Consider the following 18,644-nt stretch of genomic DNA (forward strand, 5'->3'; position numbering starts at 1 on the left):
TTAAGTTCTCTTTATAAATGATGGGTAAGTGATCATTTAATTTGTATGGTATTTTTCCTAGGAGAATACCACCTGATCCCTATATTTACTCAATGTTGAGCCAGTTCCGACTAAGAGCCAGATAATTTAGACTTGACCTCCAGTGAATCTAGTGAGGCTCTGCCATGAGGGAAGGGTCTGTCTTCACAGTAAGCTTATAAAGGAGAGAAGCTGTGCTCCTTGGGTCCTTAGAAGGGATGCGAATGTGTAGAAAGGGGTTTAGAGTAGGAATTAAAAGGTTTCTAGGAGAAGGGAGTACGCTCTGCAGCTCCTGGATAGGGGAGGGGATGAGAGCTTGCACTGGGGCTCCGTAGGAGGAGCTGGGAGTGGGGTGAACACCCTTGGTTCCCACTCTTTGGCATTGAGGGTTCACACTGAACCCAAAGAACCTCTGTGCTGGCAGTGCCTAGCTTGAACAGTGGGTCAGCTGCAGGGATGACAGTGCAACGTGAGCGCCTCACTTTTGACCTTTGTGTGTGTGTGTGTGTGTGTTTCTCGGGTAGGATCCACTGGATCTGCTCCTTGGGATGAGAAAGATAATGGTGTGGATGAAGAAGATGAGGAAGGTGAGCTGGACCAGTCACAGCACCACGTTCCCATCCAGGACACCTTCCCCTTCCTGAACATCAATGGTGAGTGGGTTGGGGGGTGGGACCGAGGCATGGAGAGGATGTAAGGGGCTTTGATTTTGCAACCGTTGACACCATATCCACCATTGCACTGGGAGCAGCGACCAGGCCCTGGGGCCAGGCTGCCAGTCTGTTAGCAAGTAGGAGTCATAGGCAAAGGCACTCCGTAGGCATAGTTATCCCAGTGGGGTGGCTTCTAGGCAGAGAGAGCATCTTCTGAATCTTACGTGATAATTCAGAGAAATTAAAAAATTAAACTCGTTCTCCATCCCGCATACAAATACACAAGCTGTTACAAATTTTGCTGATTTCCTTCAGGCCAAGTGCAGGTATCCTTTTCGTGAATTGTAGGCAAACTCTTCTGCTATTTCCCTCGGTACAAATTTTCTGTCACTGCCTTAACAGCCTCTGCTAAGGCCGTATCATGGGAAACTTGTGGCTCTACAGCTCTTAATACTAGGCTCTGATACAATTTCTCTACTAGAGACTTTTATCTTTTTTAAATTTATTTATTTATTTTTTTATTTTTTGTGGTACGCGGGCCTCTCACTGTTGTGGCCTCTCCCATTGCGGAGCACAGGCTCCGGACGCGCAGGCTCGGTGGCTGTGGCTCACGGGCCCAGCCGCTCCGCGGCATGTGGGATCTTCCCGGGCCGGGGCACGAACCCGTGTCCCCTGCATCGGCAGGCGGACTCTCAACCACTGCGCCACCAGGGAAGCCCTTTCTTTTTTTAAAATTGACTTTTTGAATTCAGCTTCCCAGGAAATATGCGTTTAGAGGTTGGAGGGTCCCTGTGAGACAGAGCAGGTGCTGCACCTCCCATTGCACGTTCTGAGGATGCTCAACCACAAGGTGAACTGCTCTTCCACAGCATCTTCCCTTGAACTTTTCACTGACATGCTCCTAGTCATATGACTTGCATTCAGTTGAGTAGCTTTTCACTACTTTTCTAAGTTCCATCTGGCTGCTAGGGTCAAAGGAGATACTTTTGCCACCTAGAAAATTTAGTATATGAAGAGGATTCCTGTAGGATTTTGGAGTGCCCTTCCCTAGGTGATGCCCCTTCTTTTGAGAATCAGGAAATGACTCTTATCTGTCTACTTGCCCTCCTTCACTTACCCTGTCATTTAGAACCTTGCAACCAAGTGATGAGTAAAGACAACGATCATAGAGCTCTCTCAGGTTAATACTGCCACAGCTACATTCCCACTTGGTGCAATTTTAAGATTTGGACGTTTGGAAATGTGAGATCCTTTCCCAAATCTTTGGCTCACTCATTCTGTTATTCTCACCCCTTAAAAGGATGCAACCCATTTCCAGGATCATGATTTCCCTTTTTTTTTTTTTTTCATGTTTTTTTAAAGCTAATATTGTGTGTCCTTACGTTATGGGCCACCTTGGATCCTTTATGGAAACATGTGAACGTATATTAAAAATAAAAAAGTAAAATATGGCCCTACAGCCACACCGGGATTTCATTGCCCTGAGAGAGGAGTTGGGGTGCATCAGTGACATCCACGAAGCGTATACTTTCAAACAGGCTCCGGGCCAGCCAGTTTCCGGCTTAAGCAAGGAGAATGTTCCAGCGGTAACCAACAAGGAGAACCTGGCGACGCCGGTCTCGACTCCATTCCTGGAGCCGACCCTGGGGAGCGACGGCTCTGCGGTCACGTTCGGGAAAACCCAAGAGGATCCCAAACCATTTTGCGTGGGCAGTGCCCCACCGAGTGTGGACATCACCCCCACCTACACCAAAGACGGAGCTGACGAGGCAGGATCAACCGATGGCAAAGTTCTGAAACCGAAGCCATCTAAGCTGGCAAAGAGAATCGCCAACTCCGCTGGTTACGTGGGTGACCGGTTCAAGTGTGTCGCTACCGGACTGTACGCAGACTCCCGTCAGCTCAGCCGGGAGGAGCGGGCATTGCAGGTGAGCCCCCCCCACCTGAATTTCAGGAGCCTGACCAGTTGTCAGGTTTTTTTAATGTGTGAAGAGGAGGGGGCCGGGGGTATGATAGGGCAGGACACTGGGCTGATTTGGTTAATGAAGCTTAGGATAATTTAAATGTTTGAAATGTGTCCAGTAAGGGGACGTAAGTGGATACTTTAAGTTATTCTGTAGATTTTAAGCGAACTCCACTCGAATGCTGATAACGGAAGTTTTAATTATTGCGAAGGATGTCTAAAAGACTGCATGACATTTACCTATCAATCGCTTTGATTTCTCTGCCGTTACTGTACGTTAACAAATATACCTAAAAGCGCTGCTTAGAATGCCTTACGTGATACTTGGTGGAGGTGTGTAGCGGCCGCATGTCTGTGAGATACGTGCAATTTTTTTTTCCACCCAAAAAACAAACAAACAAACAAAACAAAAACACAAACCTTGCTTAAAGGGATACAGTATGTATTTAACTTGCTAGTGAATGATAGATGTTGTATAGGAATTTCCTTAAGATATTTTACTTTTAATTAAAACACAAAGACAAATTGTTTTGCAATGTTAAGAAAAAAATTGGTTTATGCTTATAAAAATGGCTGAAGTTATCTAAATGATCCATTGAGTGCCCATTTTAATTACATAGATGGAAGGATTACAAGAGGACAGTATTTTATGTCTACCCGCTGCTTACTGTGAGGTCAGTTCTTCAAATTTTTATTACTAGAATCTTCCATAAACCTTTTGAGTTAAATTTCATTTCCAAATATACAAAGGGAAGTTTGTGGGCCATGGTCATCTTTATTCACTGTGCATTTGTTTTCTTTTCTGTTGTGTTTTTGTTTCGCTTTCTTTGCGTTGTGTTTTTGTTTTGTTTTATTTACCTTCGAAAGAGAATGTCTGTCTGTATGCCACAGTGTATGTATGGCTTTACATACACACCACATATATCTCTACATACATATGGCTTTACGAAGAAAGAGTGTGTGACTAGTTACACATAGACACTCTTACGTTTTTATCGTTCAATTTTAAAATATCTCAGTTGTATCATAAATTGTGGTTGGTTTTGGGCAAACTTTTCTTTGAAGATACTTTCCTTTAAGGTAAGGGCAGTGAAATAGCTTTGGTGGTAAGGTGTGTCTTTTTTCCATCTCCGTTCTCTTTGTAGCGTGCAGTGATGCGCTTCTCAGAGTTGGAGATGAAAGAGCGAGAAGGTGGCCACCCCACGACCAAAGACTCCGAGGTGCGCAAATTCAGCCCCGCTGACTGGGAAAGGCTGAAAGGAAGTCAGCACAAAAAGCCAAAGTCGGTCGCCCCGGAGGAGGCCATTGCCGACCAGAACAACAGTGAGAGATGTAAGTGAACCCAGGCGGCTCGCGTGTGGTACCACGTCGGTGGGAACGGGGCGGTTCCTCTCCCAGTGCCGAGGGAGGTGAGAGGAAACAATACGCTTCCGACGGCCCAGCGTCTGGGTGCTGGCTGTTCGGAGAACGGGCTGCTCTGGCCACCCTTCCCAGCTGTGGATTGCAAGGCTGGCTGTCCTTTTGAGCGTTGCGGCATCCAGGAGTGAAGCACCTATGAAATGCTGTTTCCTGGCACGCGTCTCCTTTTTCCGGAGCAATGCTAGTCCTGTAGTTAGTAATAGTCTGATACAGTAGAGCAGAGGAATGGCAGTGCAGGACCTCCGGCGTAGCAGGTATGTGTTCTGTTGTGTAGCAGGTACGGACACGGGTTTTTGGTAGCAGTGGAATGACACTTGCAGCCAGAGCCAGACCCTCCAGAGTGACAGTCTCCTGTGGGAGGGAGTGGAGAGTACTCGGACTCTCCCTCCAAAGGCAGAGGTTTCGTTCAAGTGCGATGAGGGCTGATGAAGGCCCCAGAGAGATGAGCATCATTGTGTTCTGTGGAGGCTCGTTTGCAGCCATGAGGAGCTGACACCACGCTCCCAGGCCGTGGGACCAACGAGGCCGTTCTTCCCACCAGACGGGTGTGTTCTGTTCTGCAGGCCGAACTGGAGAGAAAGCTAGTGTTGGCCTCGAGTCACACTCTGCGGTCCCCTCAGCTGCTCCCCCACTGGGGTTGACTTCGGGCTTTGCCCTCGAGACTTCCTGGGCTAATGAGATGCGTTGGCAGCAAGTGGAGGTCTTTCTCCCACTTTCTTCAGTGTGCGTGCTTGTGGCCTGTGGCCTGCAGCCTGCTCCGGACCCCAGAAACCTCACCGGTGATGGTGAGTGAGGGCACCTCGGTGAACGTCGAGGACAGGGTGGGCGTGCAATCCTCCTGAGACGGGACAGTCGGGGGTGGTGGGTACGTTTGGGAGGCCCAGGCCCTTGGACCCAGTCGTAGGGTCAGCGTTCGCCCGCACGCTTAGGTCGTGGGTGCCTGATGCAGTTCGGGAAAATTGTGGTCAGCAGCAGCGTGTGCTTCTCTCTGCTGCTTGGAGCACTGCCCTCCCCCAGCTCATCTTTGGGGTCAGACAAAGGCCTGTGGCCAGGGTTCTGGGTAAGCCACAGCGGGAGCGGTGTGTCCTACGTGGCTCCCGTAGAAGGGGATTTCTGGGGCTAGTCAGTGGCGGCCTTACCCGAGGGATGGGGCTCTTGATGTGCCTGGAGTAGACGATTCCGAGCTCCTCCCCCTCGGGATTGGAATGAAAAACGGAGGGTCCAGGCCACCCTGGAGTGAAGCAGCAAGAAGGCCTCCCTCCTTGCCTGTGCTCACAGCTGACACGCAGCCCTTACCCTCCCGAGTGGCCTCATAACTCAGCTCTTGGGGAAGTTTCTCAGAGAGATGTGGTAAAAGTGGGCAAGGCCAAGTTCACGGGGCTGCACTTTTCTGAGGAGGGGATCTGCCTGTTGTGGGTGGACGGTGAGGGAGGCTGGAGGAAGGGAGCGGACAGTTAACCGGCCTCGAGTCTTCTCACCCTTTTCTCCAGCAACGTGGCCAAACCCAGGGTGGCCGCTGCCCTTCACGTCTCAGTGGCCTCACCCGCCCTTCTTCCCAGAGACGTTTGTGTGCGTCCTTCCCAGTCTTTCCTGCTGAGCGTGGAGACGAGAACTCGGTGTGGCTGATGGGGAGCAGGGCCTGAGCCCCAGATGATTCCGAAAGCCCCCTCCCCCCACCGCCTGCCTCCAATATCAGACCGACCGACGGGTCTCTTCCTGGAGCACCCGGGACATGGCCCAGTGAGCCATGAATGGCCACCATGGGAGGGCAGGAGAAGGGTTGGGGAAGGTGAGGGGCTCCGTTTGTAAGGTTGGGGCAATGGAGGTGGGTTCCCCACCCACCCTGTCTTGTAGAGACGTGGGGTTTGTAAATAGCTGGTCAGGAAAGGTGACCTGAAGGGGCCACTGTTCTTACCACGGCCTCCACATCCAAGGCACAGCAGGTGTTCATTCCATTCAGCTGGATATAAATGGGCCTTCTTGTTCTTCGGCCATCATGTCTTGAGCTGATATGGGCTCAGGTCCTTCTCATGGGTGTCGGTGTGGCCGAGAGCCGAGCTGTGAGCACATGGGAGCTGGGGCGGGGATTTGGGGCGGGCAGGGGTCCCAGAGAGGGTCCAGGACGCCTTCAAGATGCCTTCCCCCTTCTGAGGCAGCCCCTACCCATGGAGGGCCCAAGAGCTTCTAAGGTGTGGGTGCTGTTTGCGCAGCCCTGGTTGTCCTGGTGCGGGTGCATCTTGTTGCTAGGGGCTTGCTTAAAAAAGAAATTAACTTGAAAACACAGTGGCCGAGATACTCATTTATTCTTTATGATCACATGGGTGGCTGAGTGAAATTTTTATTTTGGAAGTTCACCAAATGAGTTTGGAGGTTCCTCAGACTTGGAAGTTCATCACTAGGTACCCTCAGCGGCATTTGAAGATGGGGCGGGGCAAGGAGGCATTGGTCCCTTCCTTCTCAAACTTGGAGTAACCATCTCCCTTGCCAGCCACTTGGCTGGGACAGGCCTAGGACCTGCTCAGTGGCAGTGCCTGGCCAGGAGCTGGAGGAAGCCTCAGTCGAGGGGCTTCATGAAACTTCTTTGCTCAGGGAACTTCTCTTCCAGCTGAGCACCTGCACGTTTGTAAACTACTTTGGAACAGAGATCCCCTGCACTCCTTGTGTAGCGGGTGTAACTTTGAACAAGGTTAGCCCTGACTGGAGGTGCTATTATAGTTAAGCTACAGAGAAGGGGATTTTAATCCTGGGGAGCCTTCCAGCGACTCAGAACCCTCTCACCTTGTTTAGGCCTCACTGGGCATGGCTCAACAGTGGTGAGGGTGCTTTGCTGCCACAGTGACTTGTAAATGTTGCTGTGGTGATGCTTCTGTAAGGTGATGCTTCTGTGAGGTGATGCTATGGTACAACCATAATGAATTTGGGATATATGTGCTGTGAGTCATAGGACCATGCTGCAGGGACCACGTGCACATCTTGCTTAGACTGGGTGACCAAGGGCATATGGCTTCCCACTTTCAGAAGGGCCAAAAGTAGCAATGATGGCAAAGCCTGATGGTTAGGATCCCCGTGTATCTATTTATCTCCCCATCTCCTTTGCCCTCAAGGGTCATCCTCCTGTGGGTCGTGGTTAGAACAGTCTTTGAGAAGCTCCAAGTGACACGGAGCCTCTACCCCATAGCTGGTGGCCATGGGCATCTTGGGCAGTCGGGGTGGGTGTCCTTCAGGGTTATTACTGGCCTGGGTAAGGTCACACTAGCGTAAGGTCTTGGGGGGCCTTAGCTGAGGGGAATTGAGATCTTTGCCCTAAAAGGCTCCGGGGTTGGGGGAAGGGTGGATGGACCTAGTTTGGAAAAAGAAACTTTCAAATTGGACATGGAGGTTCTTAAGGTAGCCCTTCCGTTCCTCCATGGATCCCCTCCCACGGAGCTTTTAGGGAAGGCTGATTGGAGCAGATTGGACCAGAGAAGTCCAATGGTGTAACCAGCAGGGCTCACCTCTTAAAATTTCCTACATTTCAGGCCTAAGATTCCGGCTGGTCTGAAAGTCTTGGCATCCTTTGCTTAAAGGGATTTTTCCAGCCTTTCTCTATGCTTAGCCTGGCCCGTGATTATGAAGCCCACCCTGGAGGGAGGCTAGCAGTAACATTCCCACTTTACAAGTGAAGGGGGCCGAATTGTAAAGTGGCGCCATTCCTGCCCGAGTGTTTAAGAGGGTCACAGAGCAGCCCGAGTGAGAGTTGCAGCACGCCGTCTTCACCAGGCCTGCAGTAGCCTGGGCTGCATCACCCGTAAGCACAGGCCAGGAGTTTGGGGTTTCTCCTGCTGCCATGACAGGAGACCCTCGCGGTTGGGGTGATTCCACCATTCCGGCAAGAGTAGATGGGGATCTCTCCCACCTTGGGATACCCTTGCAGAAAAGCTAAGTGTGTTCCACCATTGAGAACACAGGTCAGGCTAGCCCAGGCCAGGGTGAGGTTCATCCCCACAACTGGCTGCCATTAAATGCTGGGAATGCCCCCAAGAGAGGCTGATCAGGGGACCAGCCGGCTGGGCAGAAGTAGGAGTGATACTTGAAGTGGTCTAGGGAGAGGAGGAGGAATGTGAGCAGCATGTGAGGGGTGTGTCCATGATTTCATCTAGAAAAACGGGCTGTGGGAGCTTAGCTCAGGTGTTAACAAAATACCAAACTCATACACCCACCCACGCCCCCGGCCGGTGATGGACACAGGGTCATCTTCGGGGAACTCTTTAACAGCACAGTGATCATTATGGAATTATTTGTGTGTTAGAAACAATGTGACTAGCAAAGCAGTTGAACTGTTTCTTTGGCTAGAGCAAAAGTGAGGAGTGATGTTAGGCTGGGGTGATTGCAGGAAAAGCCCCAAGTGGATGCTATATTGAGCAGGGGGGCAGGAGCAACACAGGCGGAGCTGGGGTGTGAGCAATTCAGCCCTGCCCGCCGCCCCCCCCACCCCCCACCCCCCATGAAGGGGGTTGGAGTCTTGTCTTTGAAATGTCCTTAGATGCTTGTTGCCTGGGAAGGAAGGCGTGGAGACGTGCCAGGTGGGTGACTGGTGTCACTGAAGGCCTTCTTCCTAGGCAGGAAATAGGAGCAGCCCCTCGATGGCAGTGAAATGCTTTTCCCCCCCACGGGTGTGGAAAGAGGACAGACGGACTTGTAGCAGTCTGGTTGAGTTCTTTGAAATTGCCCTTGACCCTTATGTGTGCACCAGGAAGCCTTTCCTTTCCCTTTGCCAGGCTCCTCTTCCCTTGGTCTCCCCAGCTTCCCAGCCTCCCACCATTCTTTCCCTACCCTTTTTCTTCACCCTCGCCCCTGCTGACCCAAGTGAACATTGGTGCTATGTCTGTGTAAATGGCAGTTGGGGGCTATTTGGTCTCTTGATGACATCAGCCTTTTTTGTTGACTAGCAGTTGTTTCCATAGTCATTTGTAGCTCCGCCCTGATTGGTTGGATCTTACTGTGAGGTCACTCACCCCACCTTTAACAGTAAGCCACCTTGGAGAGTTAAGCAGTTAGGGAGTGATCTCACATGCCTATAGAGGGATGGTGTAGATGCCTCACCTTGACCCTTGAAGGATGGATTGTGAGTGGACTACACGCCTCATTTTCTGCTTTCTTTGCTGGTTGTGTTCAGCTATCCTTCCTTTGGGACGTCTTTCTGAGGGTTTTGTGCTTCCGGCGTGTGAGGCCCCTGGTCTCCAAAGGGGGGTGGTCTATTGGTAGCAGATTGCCTTGGGCATGGGGGTCCTGCCTGCTCCTGGTGACCTTTGTTCCCTCCTTTCCGGGTTGTCTCCCCTCCCCTAGGGGAGTGTTATGATGGAAGCAAACCTGACCGCTTTGAAGCCCCAGAAGACAGTGATCTTCCTGAGGACATGGACACGGAGCCCCCCAGAGAGTCCCCCGCCGACCAGGCGGCCCCGGACGCGTCACGCAGCCCCACCCTCCGGCTGAACAGAAAGCGCAAGGTGTCTGGCAATAGGAACCACACTGAGACCACTGTGCTCCCGGAGGACTCTCTGCTGAAAGCCAAGCGGAGACGGGTCTGCAAAGGTGAGCTCGATTTCGCTTCGGGCCCGCAGGGCACCCTTCGGAAGTCCTGGAGCGGAGCAGTGGAAAGTTCCAGTCCCACCCTGGAGCCCTGGGGGGAGCCACTCACACCTCCCCACCCCCCACCCCCCCAAAGCCAGGTGCCGGGGCTGGAGCCCAAAGGTGGCCAAAGGCAAATAGGCCCCCTCCCGAGACTTGGTGACAAGTTCCAGCCAACACAGTGACCACACCCCTCCCCTCCCCCACCCCGTTAGTGATGTGTAAGACAGTTTGTTCCCCCCCGCCGCCCTGGGGGGCTTCTTCATTAATTTGTAGTTATTTCTCCATTAGCTGACTGGCCTGAGAGGGAAATGACAAACAGTTCCTCTAACCGCTTAGAAGAGCCACATTATAGTGAGCTGACCAAACTGAGGTGTGCATTGAATTAACAGGGCTCCAACCCAGAAAGCAGCGCCGCTTGCTGCACCTTAGAGGACGTCGGGAGCAGAGAGCAAACCTGGCCGGCAGGGCAGGAAGGAAGTGACCCAGGCGGTTCAGCCTGCGGTCACCCCCCAGGGCAATAGCATCTCCGAAGAGAAACCTGGCAGGAAAAGGGCAGAGGCCAAAAGCAACAGCAGCTGGTTGGAGGAGTCCCTTAAATGCAGTGACAATGAACAAGGTACGCACGGGGCGGGGGGCGCTCCTGGAGGGTGGATCACCCGCCCTCTGTGGGAAACGGCCCTGGAGGGGACCTGAGGGCCATCCAAGTTGACAAGAGTAGCGTGTGGCGAGCGGGGAGTTTTCTTCCTGAGGTCCTTTCAGCCTGCACACTTCCTTATGGAATGGACAGTGAGGCGGGAGCTCGACTTCCTGGGCTGCTCCTCATCACCCAGCCCGCGGCTGGGCAGGAAGGGAAGTCTTGGGTGACCCCGGGCGCTTGTCAGTGCCCTCATTCCAGCCTCAGGCTGTCCCCAGTCGCCCTGTCCCGAGCACCCAGGCCCCCCACGAGTGGGGCCGGGAGCGCACGAAGGGCTGGCTTCTGCCCTCTCTTGCGGCCCTTTGAAGCGACTTGCCATTTGGCGTTTCGTGGGTTAGCCTATTTGCCGTTTGAATGTGGGATGATTAAAATATTAGTGCTTTGAAAACATAATTGGTATATCTTTAAAAACTGAAGCTGCTCCAACGATCAGTGCTAACAATGGGCTTTTCTCTCCTCACCGGCTACAACTGTGTAACGCCCGCTGCTTCTCCCCCTGACAGATGTGCTGTGCATGGACGAAGAAATGGATCGGCAGCCTTCGCCCCTGCCGCAGCAATACACCGACAACAGCGAGAAACCATCCGGGAAGCGACCGTGCAAAACCAAGCATTTGATCCCTCAGGAGCCCAGGCGGGGCTTGCCGCTGCCAGGGGACTCCTAGGTGGACAATGCGGATGGCAAGGTACCTCTTGCCCCTGGCTCTCCCCCGCCCCCCGGGCCCGTGCAGGCACATCCCGCCTGCCTGCTTCTCTGCTTCTGGGGACAAAGCTTTCCTTTTCCTGAACCCCTCCCCCCAAAACGTCCCTGCCCCTTCCTAGGGGACGTGTCTCCTGGGTGGTGGTGAAGTTTCCAGCTAGTAAAAATGCAACCCCTACCTCGCGCCCCGCCTCCCCCAGACAGAGAGGAGGAAAAGTGCTTTCCTCCACTCAGGTTTGTAACTCAGGGAGGAGGCGAACCAGGTGGGGGGTGGAAGGACAGCGTGAAATGTGTGCGCTGCCTGGTTTTGTGATAGGTGACCGTCCGGAGATTTTGAAAGCGGCCTGAGCCCAGTTCCGACTATGATCTTTCGCCGGCCAAGCAGGACCAGAAGCCCTTGGACCGTTTGCAGCAATTGTTACCAGCTTCCCACGCCTCGCAGCTGATATGCTCAAGCTCCCCTCCAGAGACCACCCAGTCCCGCCCGATGCCACCGGAAGCGCGGAGACTTATTGTCAATAAGAACGCGGGCGAGACCCTCCTACAGCAGGCCTCCCGGCTTGGCTACGAGGTGAGCATCCTTGTGGGTGCCCCGGATCAGGATCCGCCGGCTGCTGCTCCTTGGGTGGGGGACACACTGGCTGGGGATGGGGGGCGGGTCTCAGAGCCCAGCCCCCTCCACGTGGCGGGCTGGGCTGGGTGTTCCAGCAGGGTGTTTGCGTTGGCTCGGGCTCACACTGCGGGCTCTTTGGTGGCTTGTTCAGTCGTGGTGTGAAAAGAAAGGCAGGCCTCTCTGATGTTCCGTTCCCGTTCAGGCAGGTAGGCTGCTTCGGCCAGTCTGGCTCACTTATCTCTGATATAAAATCTGACCTAACCCAGGGCTTGGCGACCAGGGGAATTTTAATGAGCCCTTTTGGATTCTGAATAGCAAGAAGGAGAGTAGTTATTAGCTCTACTAACTTGTGCTGTTTGGGGCAGAGTGATGCCCCTGTGGGGTAGCGGGTGGGAAGTGTCTGTGCAGAGTAGGGGTGGGAGTGGGGCAGACCTGAGCAGTCTCTTTCTGAGAGGGCACGGGAGCCGAAGGCTGATGGGCGGGGAGCAGGGGTTGAGCCTTGCACAAAACTCCCTGTCCACACTGCTGTATCCCAACCCAGCACGGCTGATGACAGTGATGGCCTCTATTGCTAGAGCAACATAGAAAGATAGCTGATATCTGCCTAAGCCCGTGTGATCTGTAGTAACTCCTTTCACCCTTTTAACATGTTCACTTGGGAGTAACGCGTACTAGCCCACTCTCGGATGAGGAAACTGAGCCTCAGAGGGGTTAGCTGATACCCGTACAGGTAGCAATCCAGCAGTGCTCCACAGCCCACCACGCTCCTCAGCAAGACTGGCTCACACTGGAATTGCCCTTTTGACAGTTCAAAACCTCTGTGAGAGAGATGACTCTCTCTGCCCTGTGCAGTTCCCCCACCATACTTGTCAGTAGCAATTGTGATGTAATAGCCCACAGGGCAAAGGCATTTTTCTGTGCTGGCATCAGCCTTCTGGGAGTTGAATGGTGACAGTAAAACGCGGTGCAGCAGGCTGAGCGTGGAGGTGTGGCTGAGCACTGGGGTGGCAGGACCCAGGCTGGCCCGGAGCCCTGGCGCCCACACCCTCAGCCAGCTCTGTGTCCCTGTCCCCCGTCTCCCGTCGTGTCCCCCCACCCCGGTCCATAGTGCCGTGAGCCCTTGGAAGTGTGCCTGCCTTGGCCCTAAGGCATGACTGTGGGTGGGTAGTTGGAAGCACTAGGGCTATGCTTAGTTTGGGGTGTTTTTTTGTTGTTGTTGTGGGTTGAATGTGCTGTTGTTTATATCTGCACGTCTCTTGGAGACCTCTCCATTAGCTAGAGAGCACTTTCTGGTAGTTAGCGCAGTTACTTGCAGGTGAAGTCCAAGGAGCACCCAGTTGGTTTCCCAAGAGCTGAGAGCGGGCTCCTAGGAGGACAGAGCAGATGTTGCACATAGTGTGGAGCTAGACCCCCCGTGGTTGAGAAGATAGTCTCCTTGCTTCCAGCAAACGCTGGAGGTGGGGGGGAGACCCCTAACCCCAACTTTTGGGTTAGGGTTGAGAAAGTAGACTCCCACTTCCAGCAAATGCTAGAGATGGAGGGGCGGGGTGCTGCTGCACCCGCCGTGGAGGGCGGGGCTCCGAGCCCCACCTGTGAACTTGGCATCATTTCCAGCAGCCTCCCTTTGGGACCAGAGACGTCAAAAGACCCTCGTTGGTCCTCTAAGACAGTTTCCATTTTGGTTTGGTGGCTCTGAGGCCTGGACCAAGGGGCACTTGATCCATCCTTTTTTAGGCTACCTGGCCTTTGATTGCACAGGAAGCCTTGGGAATGTTTAGGGTCGGATTTGTTTTTTTCTTCAAATGTAAATTTCAATATGTAGATTCCACAGATCACCAGTGTTGATGCTGAACATTGTGACAAGTAGATGAATGCTTTCAACTTTGATTTCTCTGGGCAGAAATTTCTGGGATTTCTCTGGGCAGAATTTTAAATGTTGGGATGAAGGCCCAGTTGGGAGATGTGGCAGCTTCAACCTTTTCAAATTGAAGGACAGTTTGCTTAAGCAGATAAGCGTGTGGTTTGGGAGGGTTTTCCTGAAGTTTTGTCTTCAGCATTCTTGGTTATTTTCTTCTGCTTAGCCAAAGATACCATGTGCAGTATAAAGGCTGTCTGATCTTTATGTCATGATAATCTGGTTCTGGAAGTTTAGAAACACACTCTGGCTTCAGATCCGCGTTAAATAGATCACTTGTGTGGCCAAAGACCTCAAACCTTTCCCTCCTGGGATAAAGGCTTCTATTTCTTAGGCTAAAACGCCCATGTGCAACCACATGCTTGTGCCTTTAGCGGTGATGGTTAAATTTTCTGTGAATTGAATAAGTCATGTTTTTTAAAAAGTTAATGAGGCATTTAATTAATTAACAACGTCGGGCTTATGGCCTTTATGGTTACATTTTGCGGGTAATGGCATTCGGCTTATAGCCACTGAACAGAGAGCTGTCCGACAAAAGCAGTTTGACTTTGCTCCGGAATGGCTGGGCTGCCCTTCAGACACTCCCGTTTATTTCTAGCGGAGAAAATAAACCAAGGAATGTGTTGCGTCGACAGACTCGCCCCGCCTCTTCACCTTTCAGTTAGAGAAAGTGTTGGTGGCGATGGTTGCCATCCATTTAGAGGCCATCACCCTCCTAGCTAGGAGAGTGTAGTTAGCCCACTTGACCCCCAGCAGAGGAGGCCTGTGGGATGCTCGTCACAGCTGGATTGCATCCCTCTAACTGGGGCCCTCTGGGGCCTTTTGAATCTTCCCAGCTGACCAGGTACCAAAGACCTGAGTTATAGGTCTAGTACTTCATGTTAATTGAACTTGGGGTTTAATATCTCTGGGCCTCAGTTTCCAAGTGTTGAATGAGGATGGTACTACCTTCCTTTCCTGGTAGCTCCTGGGTTCCTGTGGGTGACAGAAGACGTCCTCATCTGGGGAAATGAGAAGCACTGTGTAAATAGTGGGATCAACGTGGTTGAGTTAGGACAGCCCGTGGCAAAAAGTCTGACCTGGCCGTGGGGCTACTGCTGCCTTTGCTGCCATCTTCCAGGAGAAGAGAGTTGACTTACCCATCAGCTTGGACGGCCTTTCATTTCTAGGTACCCTTGAATCTGCCCTAGTAGTGATGAAGGTTTCCAGGTGAAGGCCATGATTGTCACAGCAAATAAACCCTGGGTTGAGTAAATTGATGTGTGCACAGCAGTTGGTGGCGTTCAGACCTGATCCCAGAGCCACGTGACAGGGCCTCTCCCTGGCTGGGGCACACAACTCATTAGCTTGCAGCCGTCCACTCAAGTCTGGCTAGTGAAGGCCTGCTAAAAGAGCAGCAGCTTCATGCGGTATCCTGGATACCAGGGCTCGGGGCAGGTGGCCTGGGAGCCCAGAGGATTGTGGGCTTTTTGGCAGGTTGGGATGTAAACGGAGAAATGCATTCGTTGGCATGCGTTTTCTCTTCCTCCTCTTGTTTTGGAAGGGAGCTGCTGCAGTGACCTGAAGTAACAGGGCACCGATGGCCAGGTTTACCAGCATGCCCCATTAGGTTCATGTGGTAAGCAAATGGAACATTCTAGTTCACTCCCAAGTGAGTGGTCCCCTTTGATTGGTGTGTCCTCCAAAGGGCATAAAAGGTTTTACAGAACCCATCTCGCACTTATGGGCGGCTAGAATGACCCCCTTTTTGGGTTTAACAGATGAGTTACCTGAGAGATGTCACAAGGAGGCCTGTTCTGACCCCATCCCATCCCCCCTTACCCAGCAGACCATGTGCTGGGCCACATGCACGTTCTGCCTACTCCCAGCTCTCAGAACCTGCCGGCTCTCTGCTGGGCACGACTTACCCAGTATAAACAGTATAACGTGTTTTCTGTTGGCAAATGCTTTCCATGTGTCTGAAAACTTTCTTAAGGTAATAAAACATTGAATAAATTCCTGCTCTGCTTACTGGGAGTGGTTCATATTAATATTTTAACAAGCCAAAGAAAGAAGGTTAATAACAGTGATTCTAATGCACAGTGTTGACACAGAACATCTCCGGGGGTGGGGGTGGGGGGGCGGTGAACGTTTTATTTGATTCTTGAAATGTGGAGGTTGCAGCCTGTGGTGTATCAGGTTCCTGTCATTAACTTGAGTAAATATGAAATTTTTTGACTGATTCTGCCCCGAGAGGGTGGAGTGAGGCAAAATAGAGGGTGGGGTTATTGGAGGCATTTTGTGTCATTCCTCGAGGATGGAGGGAGAGAGCTTCTCTTTAAGTCTACTTAACATACAGACAAGAGCATCTGAGTCCTAGGTTCTGATTTGGGGTCTTAACAGGGGGCGCGAGGATGTAGCTGACCTGGGTGTCCCTGCTTTTCTAAGCTGGGGAATGTTCTCCGGCTGATTTAAGCTCTCTTTAAGTGTTGGTCATCCATACTTTTATCTAAACTTGTGTTATCGTCCACTGCCACCGACTGAACAGACCCATCAAGTGAGAATGGTCTGTGCTTGGCAATGTGTCATCTAAGATGTTAGCAGCCGTGACACCTCTGTACTGGTCACGTCGGCCCCTGGGCTGAGGGCTTCCATCGCTATCCGAATGCGTCCTCTCAGCAGCCCTGTGGAAGCTTGGAGAAGTTCAAGGGTAACTTGCCCATGTCCAGGCCACTGGTGCAGCAGAGCCTTAGACAACACTGTCTGCATCTCCAAGCCCTTCTCACACACTCTCATGCCCCACCAGGATGCCTGCCGCCTCCCCGCGCCATGGTGGGCTTTTGGCCCCAAGGATGTATGCCTTTGAAAGTGGGCACCGGCAAGCTATGGGGAGGTCACCCTTACAAGGTTCACTGTATGGTGGTCTGATGGTATTTCCTCTCCTCTCCTCTCCTCTCCTCTCCCCGTAGGAAGTGGTCTTGTACTGCCTGGAGAACAAGATTTGTGATGTGAACCACTGCAACAACGCGGGTTACTGTGCCCTGCACGAGGCTTGTGCAAGAGGTTGGCTCAACATCGTATGACACCTCCTTGAATATGGCGTCGATGTCAACTGCAGTGCCCAGGATGAAACCGGGTCAGTGGCGGTCTTGCTCTTGGCCTGGCCCTTTTGGGGCATAGCCAGTGGTTCTCAGGGTGTGCGGGGAACCCCAGAAGGAAAGATGGAGAGTGAGTGCCATGTAAGCACACTGATGGCGGAGTCCTCTAGAATGGAATCGGACAGATCTTTCTGGCAAATTTACATAGAACTTTAAAAGTCTGTGACGCTCTTATGGACAGAAGTCCCTGAAAATGTTGAGCCTGCATGAATAATCAGGGGTGTTCTCTTTTAAGACCCTGGACTCTTCACCAGCGTCTGTTGAATCTCAATCTTGAACATATATGTGAGTTGAAAGTTGCAGGAGTACAGACAGGTCCAGTGGCAACTGGCTTGATAGGACCTGCCGTGTCCACCCACATCCCCGGGCCTGGCCCCCACTCTGTCCTTGACCTCGGTTTATTGGCCAGAGGCCCAGGTCTGAGTCAGCCCAATCATCTTCCCGGTTGTACCTGGGATGCCACCACGAGGCAGGGCACTGGGGCTTTCCTGACGGTCATAACATTAGCAAAACCGTAAGGTATTTGGTGGCTCATGGTTTTCAAATAGCATCCTTTCTGGATGGGACTGCGGTCAGTGTTCCTGACCCCAGCGGATACGGGCAGGAGGACTCTGTATCCTCCTGAGAACTCGCCCTGCCTGTCGACTGCTTCTGGGCGAGAGGGTTGATCACTCATCTCCAAGTTGGTTTCAGGAGAGGTTCCACTTTGCCCCTAGTTTCTTTTACAAACTGCACTTTTTGGGTTTTGTTTGTAATGGTATAACAATGGCTTGTCGTATCTGCTTCCGTGATGCTGGGGTTCTTCCCCCCACCCCGCCGTACGTTACCTTCTTACAGTCTGTCACTATTTAAGTTCATTGGAAACGTTTTCATCGTGGCCTGAGTTCCTCCTTGGGCCATGCATTAAGAGAGATTTGCATTGAAGAATGAGGCCTGAGATGGTCCCTTCACCTGTCCCGTAAAGGGTTATGTGTTGAAATAACAGAGTAATTTGTCGCAGCGACCGTACACTCACCTCCTCGGTGAAATAGCGCGCCTACGAGGCTTGGCCGCACACGCTCGATATTGCCCCGTGTCCTTAGAAGCAAGCATCGCGTGCATAGGTGTAATCCTCCGCATCTCTCCTAGGCCTCTCCACGATGCTGTCAAGAATGATCATCTCGAAATTGTCCGCTTGCTCCTCTCCTACGGTGCTGATCCTACCCTGGCTACGTACTCAGGTAGAACCATCAAGAAAGTGAACCACAGCGAACTTCTGGAGAAGTTCTTAACAGGTACGGCAGAGGTCAAGACACGGTCTTGTTCAAGCATCTAGACGGTGACTTCACAGCCTTTCACCTGGGTTCCCCCTACCCCCACCCCCAGTTTACTCTAAGTGACCCTTTACGGGGAAAAGCGGCCCAACGTTAGTCTGTCAAAGAAGAGATACGTACTTTTAGTTTTGCGAGGTGGGGGGCTGGAAAACTCTTAGCTAGCCAGGTTAGCTTTTGTTTGGCAGGCTGGGGCGGTGAGCCGGGCAGTCCCTCAGGAAGGCGGGTGGACGCGTGGGGAGGTTTCAGTCAGATACCTGGAGGCGTGTGCAGTGGGACTTATCAGGAGGTGACACCAGCCCCAGCGTGAGATGTTCCCGAACTCCAGCAGCATTTGCCTCTTACCAGCAGGCGTTATCTTGTTTCTCTCTCTCTTTCTCTCTCTCCCCCTCTCTCTGCAGGCTTTAAATAACCTGCAGGCTCCTGACGACGGTAACCCCGGTTGCTCTTCGGAGTTCTCTGGCAGCTGTGTGTGTGGTGAGCAGCCTTGTTCGTTTCAGTTGGGCTTGTGGAGGTGGGGCTGGGGGTGGTGGTGGTGCTGTGAGGAGGGCTTGCTTGGGAAAGAATTTTTCCAGAGTCCTTTTTGGAGAGCAGCTGGAATCTTGCTCCAGCT

At 52.3% G+C, this 18,644-nt stretch overlaps 1 protein-coding gene and 1 long non-coding RNA gene across 3 annotated transcripts; both read left to right on the plus strand.

Moving 5' to 3' along the window:
* Positions 1-608: 608 nt before the first annotated feature.
* Positions 609-11,462, plus strand: LOC308609778 (BCL-6 corepressor-like). Of its 2 annotated transcripts, XM_081259085.1 has the most exons (6): positions 609-671; positions 2,210-2,599; positions 3,780-3,966; positions 9,379-9,624; positions 10,861-11,042; positions 11,373-11,462. In XM_081259085.1, exons 1-5 carry the CDS (start codon positions 669-671, stop codon positions 11,019-11,021), a joined length of 987 nt encoding a protein of 328 aa, XP_081115211.1. In that variant the 5' UTR covers positions 609-668; the 3' UTR covers positions 11,022-11,042; positions 11,373-11,462. The 2 variants fall into 2 exon arrangements, with proteins under 2 accessions (XP_081115211.1, XP_081115210.1); XM_081259084.1 differs by lacking the exon at positions 11,373-11,462 and having other exon boundaries at positions 10,861-11,135.
* Positions 11,463-11,512: 50 nt separating this feature from the next.
* Positions 11,513-18,508, plus strand: LOC308609781. The gene is made up of 4 exons (XR_014014343.1): positions 11,513-11,627; positions 16,533-16,699; positions 17,850-17,995; positions 18,433-18,508. It is a non-coding gene; the product is annotated as an uncharacterized lncRNA (long non-coding RNA).
* Positions 18,509-18,644: the final 136 nt, after the last annotated feature.

This window comes from Mesoplodon bidens (assembly GCF_964165515.1).
Source record: "Mesoplodon bidens genome assembly, contig: HAP1_SCAFFOLD_146, whole genome shotgun sequence".
Classification (NCBI taxonomy): domain Eukaryota; kingdom Metazoa; phylum Chordata; class Mammalia; order Artiodactyla; family Ziphiidae; genus Mesoplodon; species Mesoplodon bidens.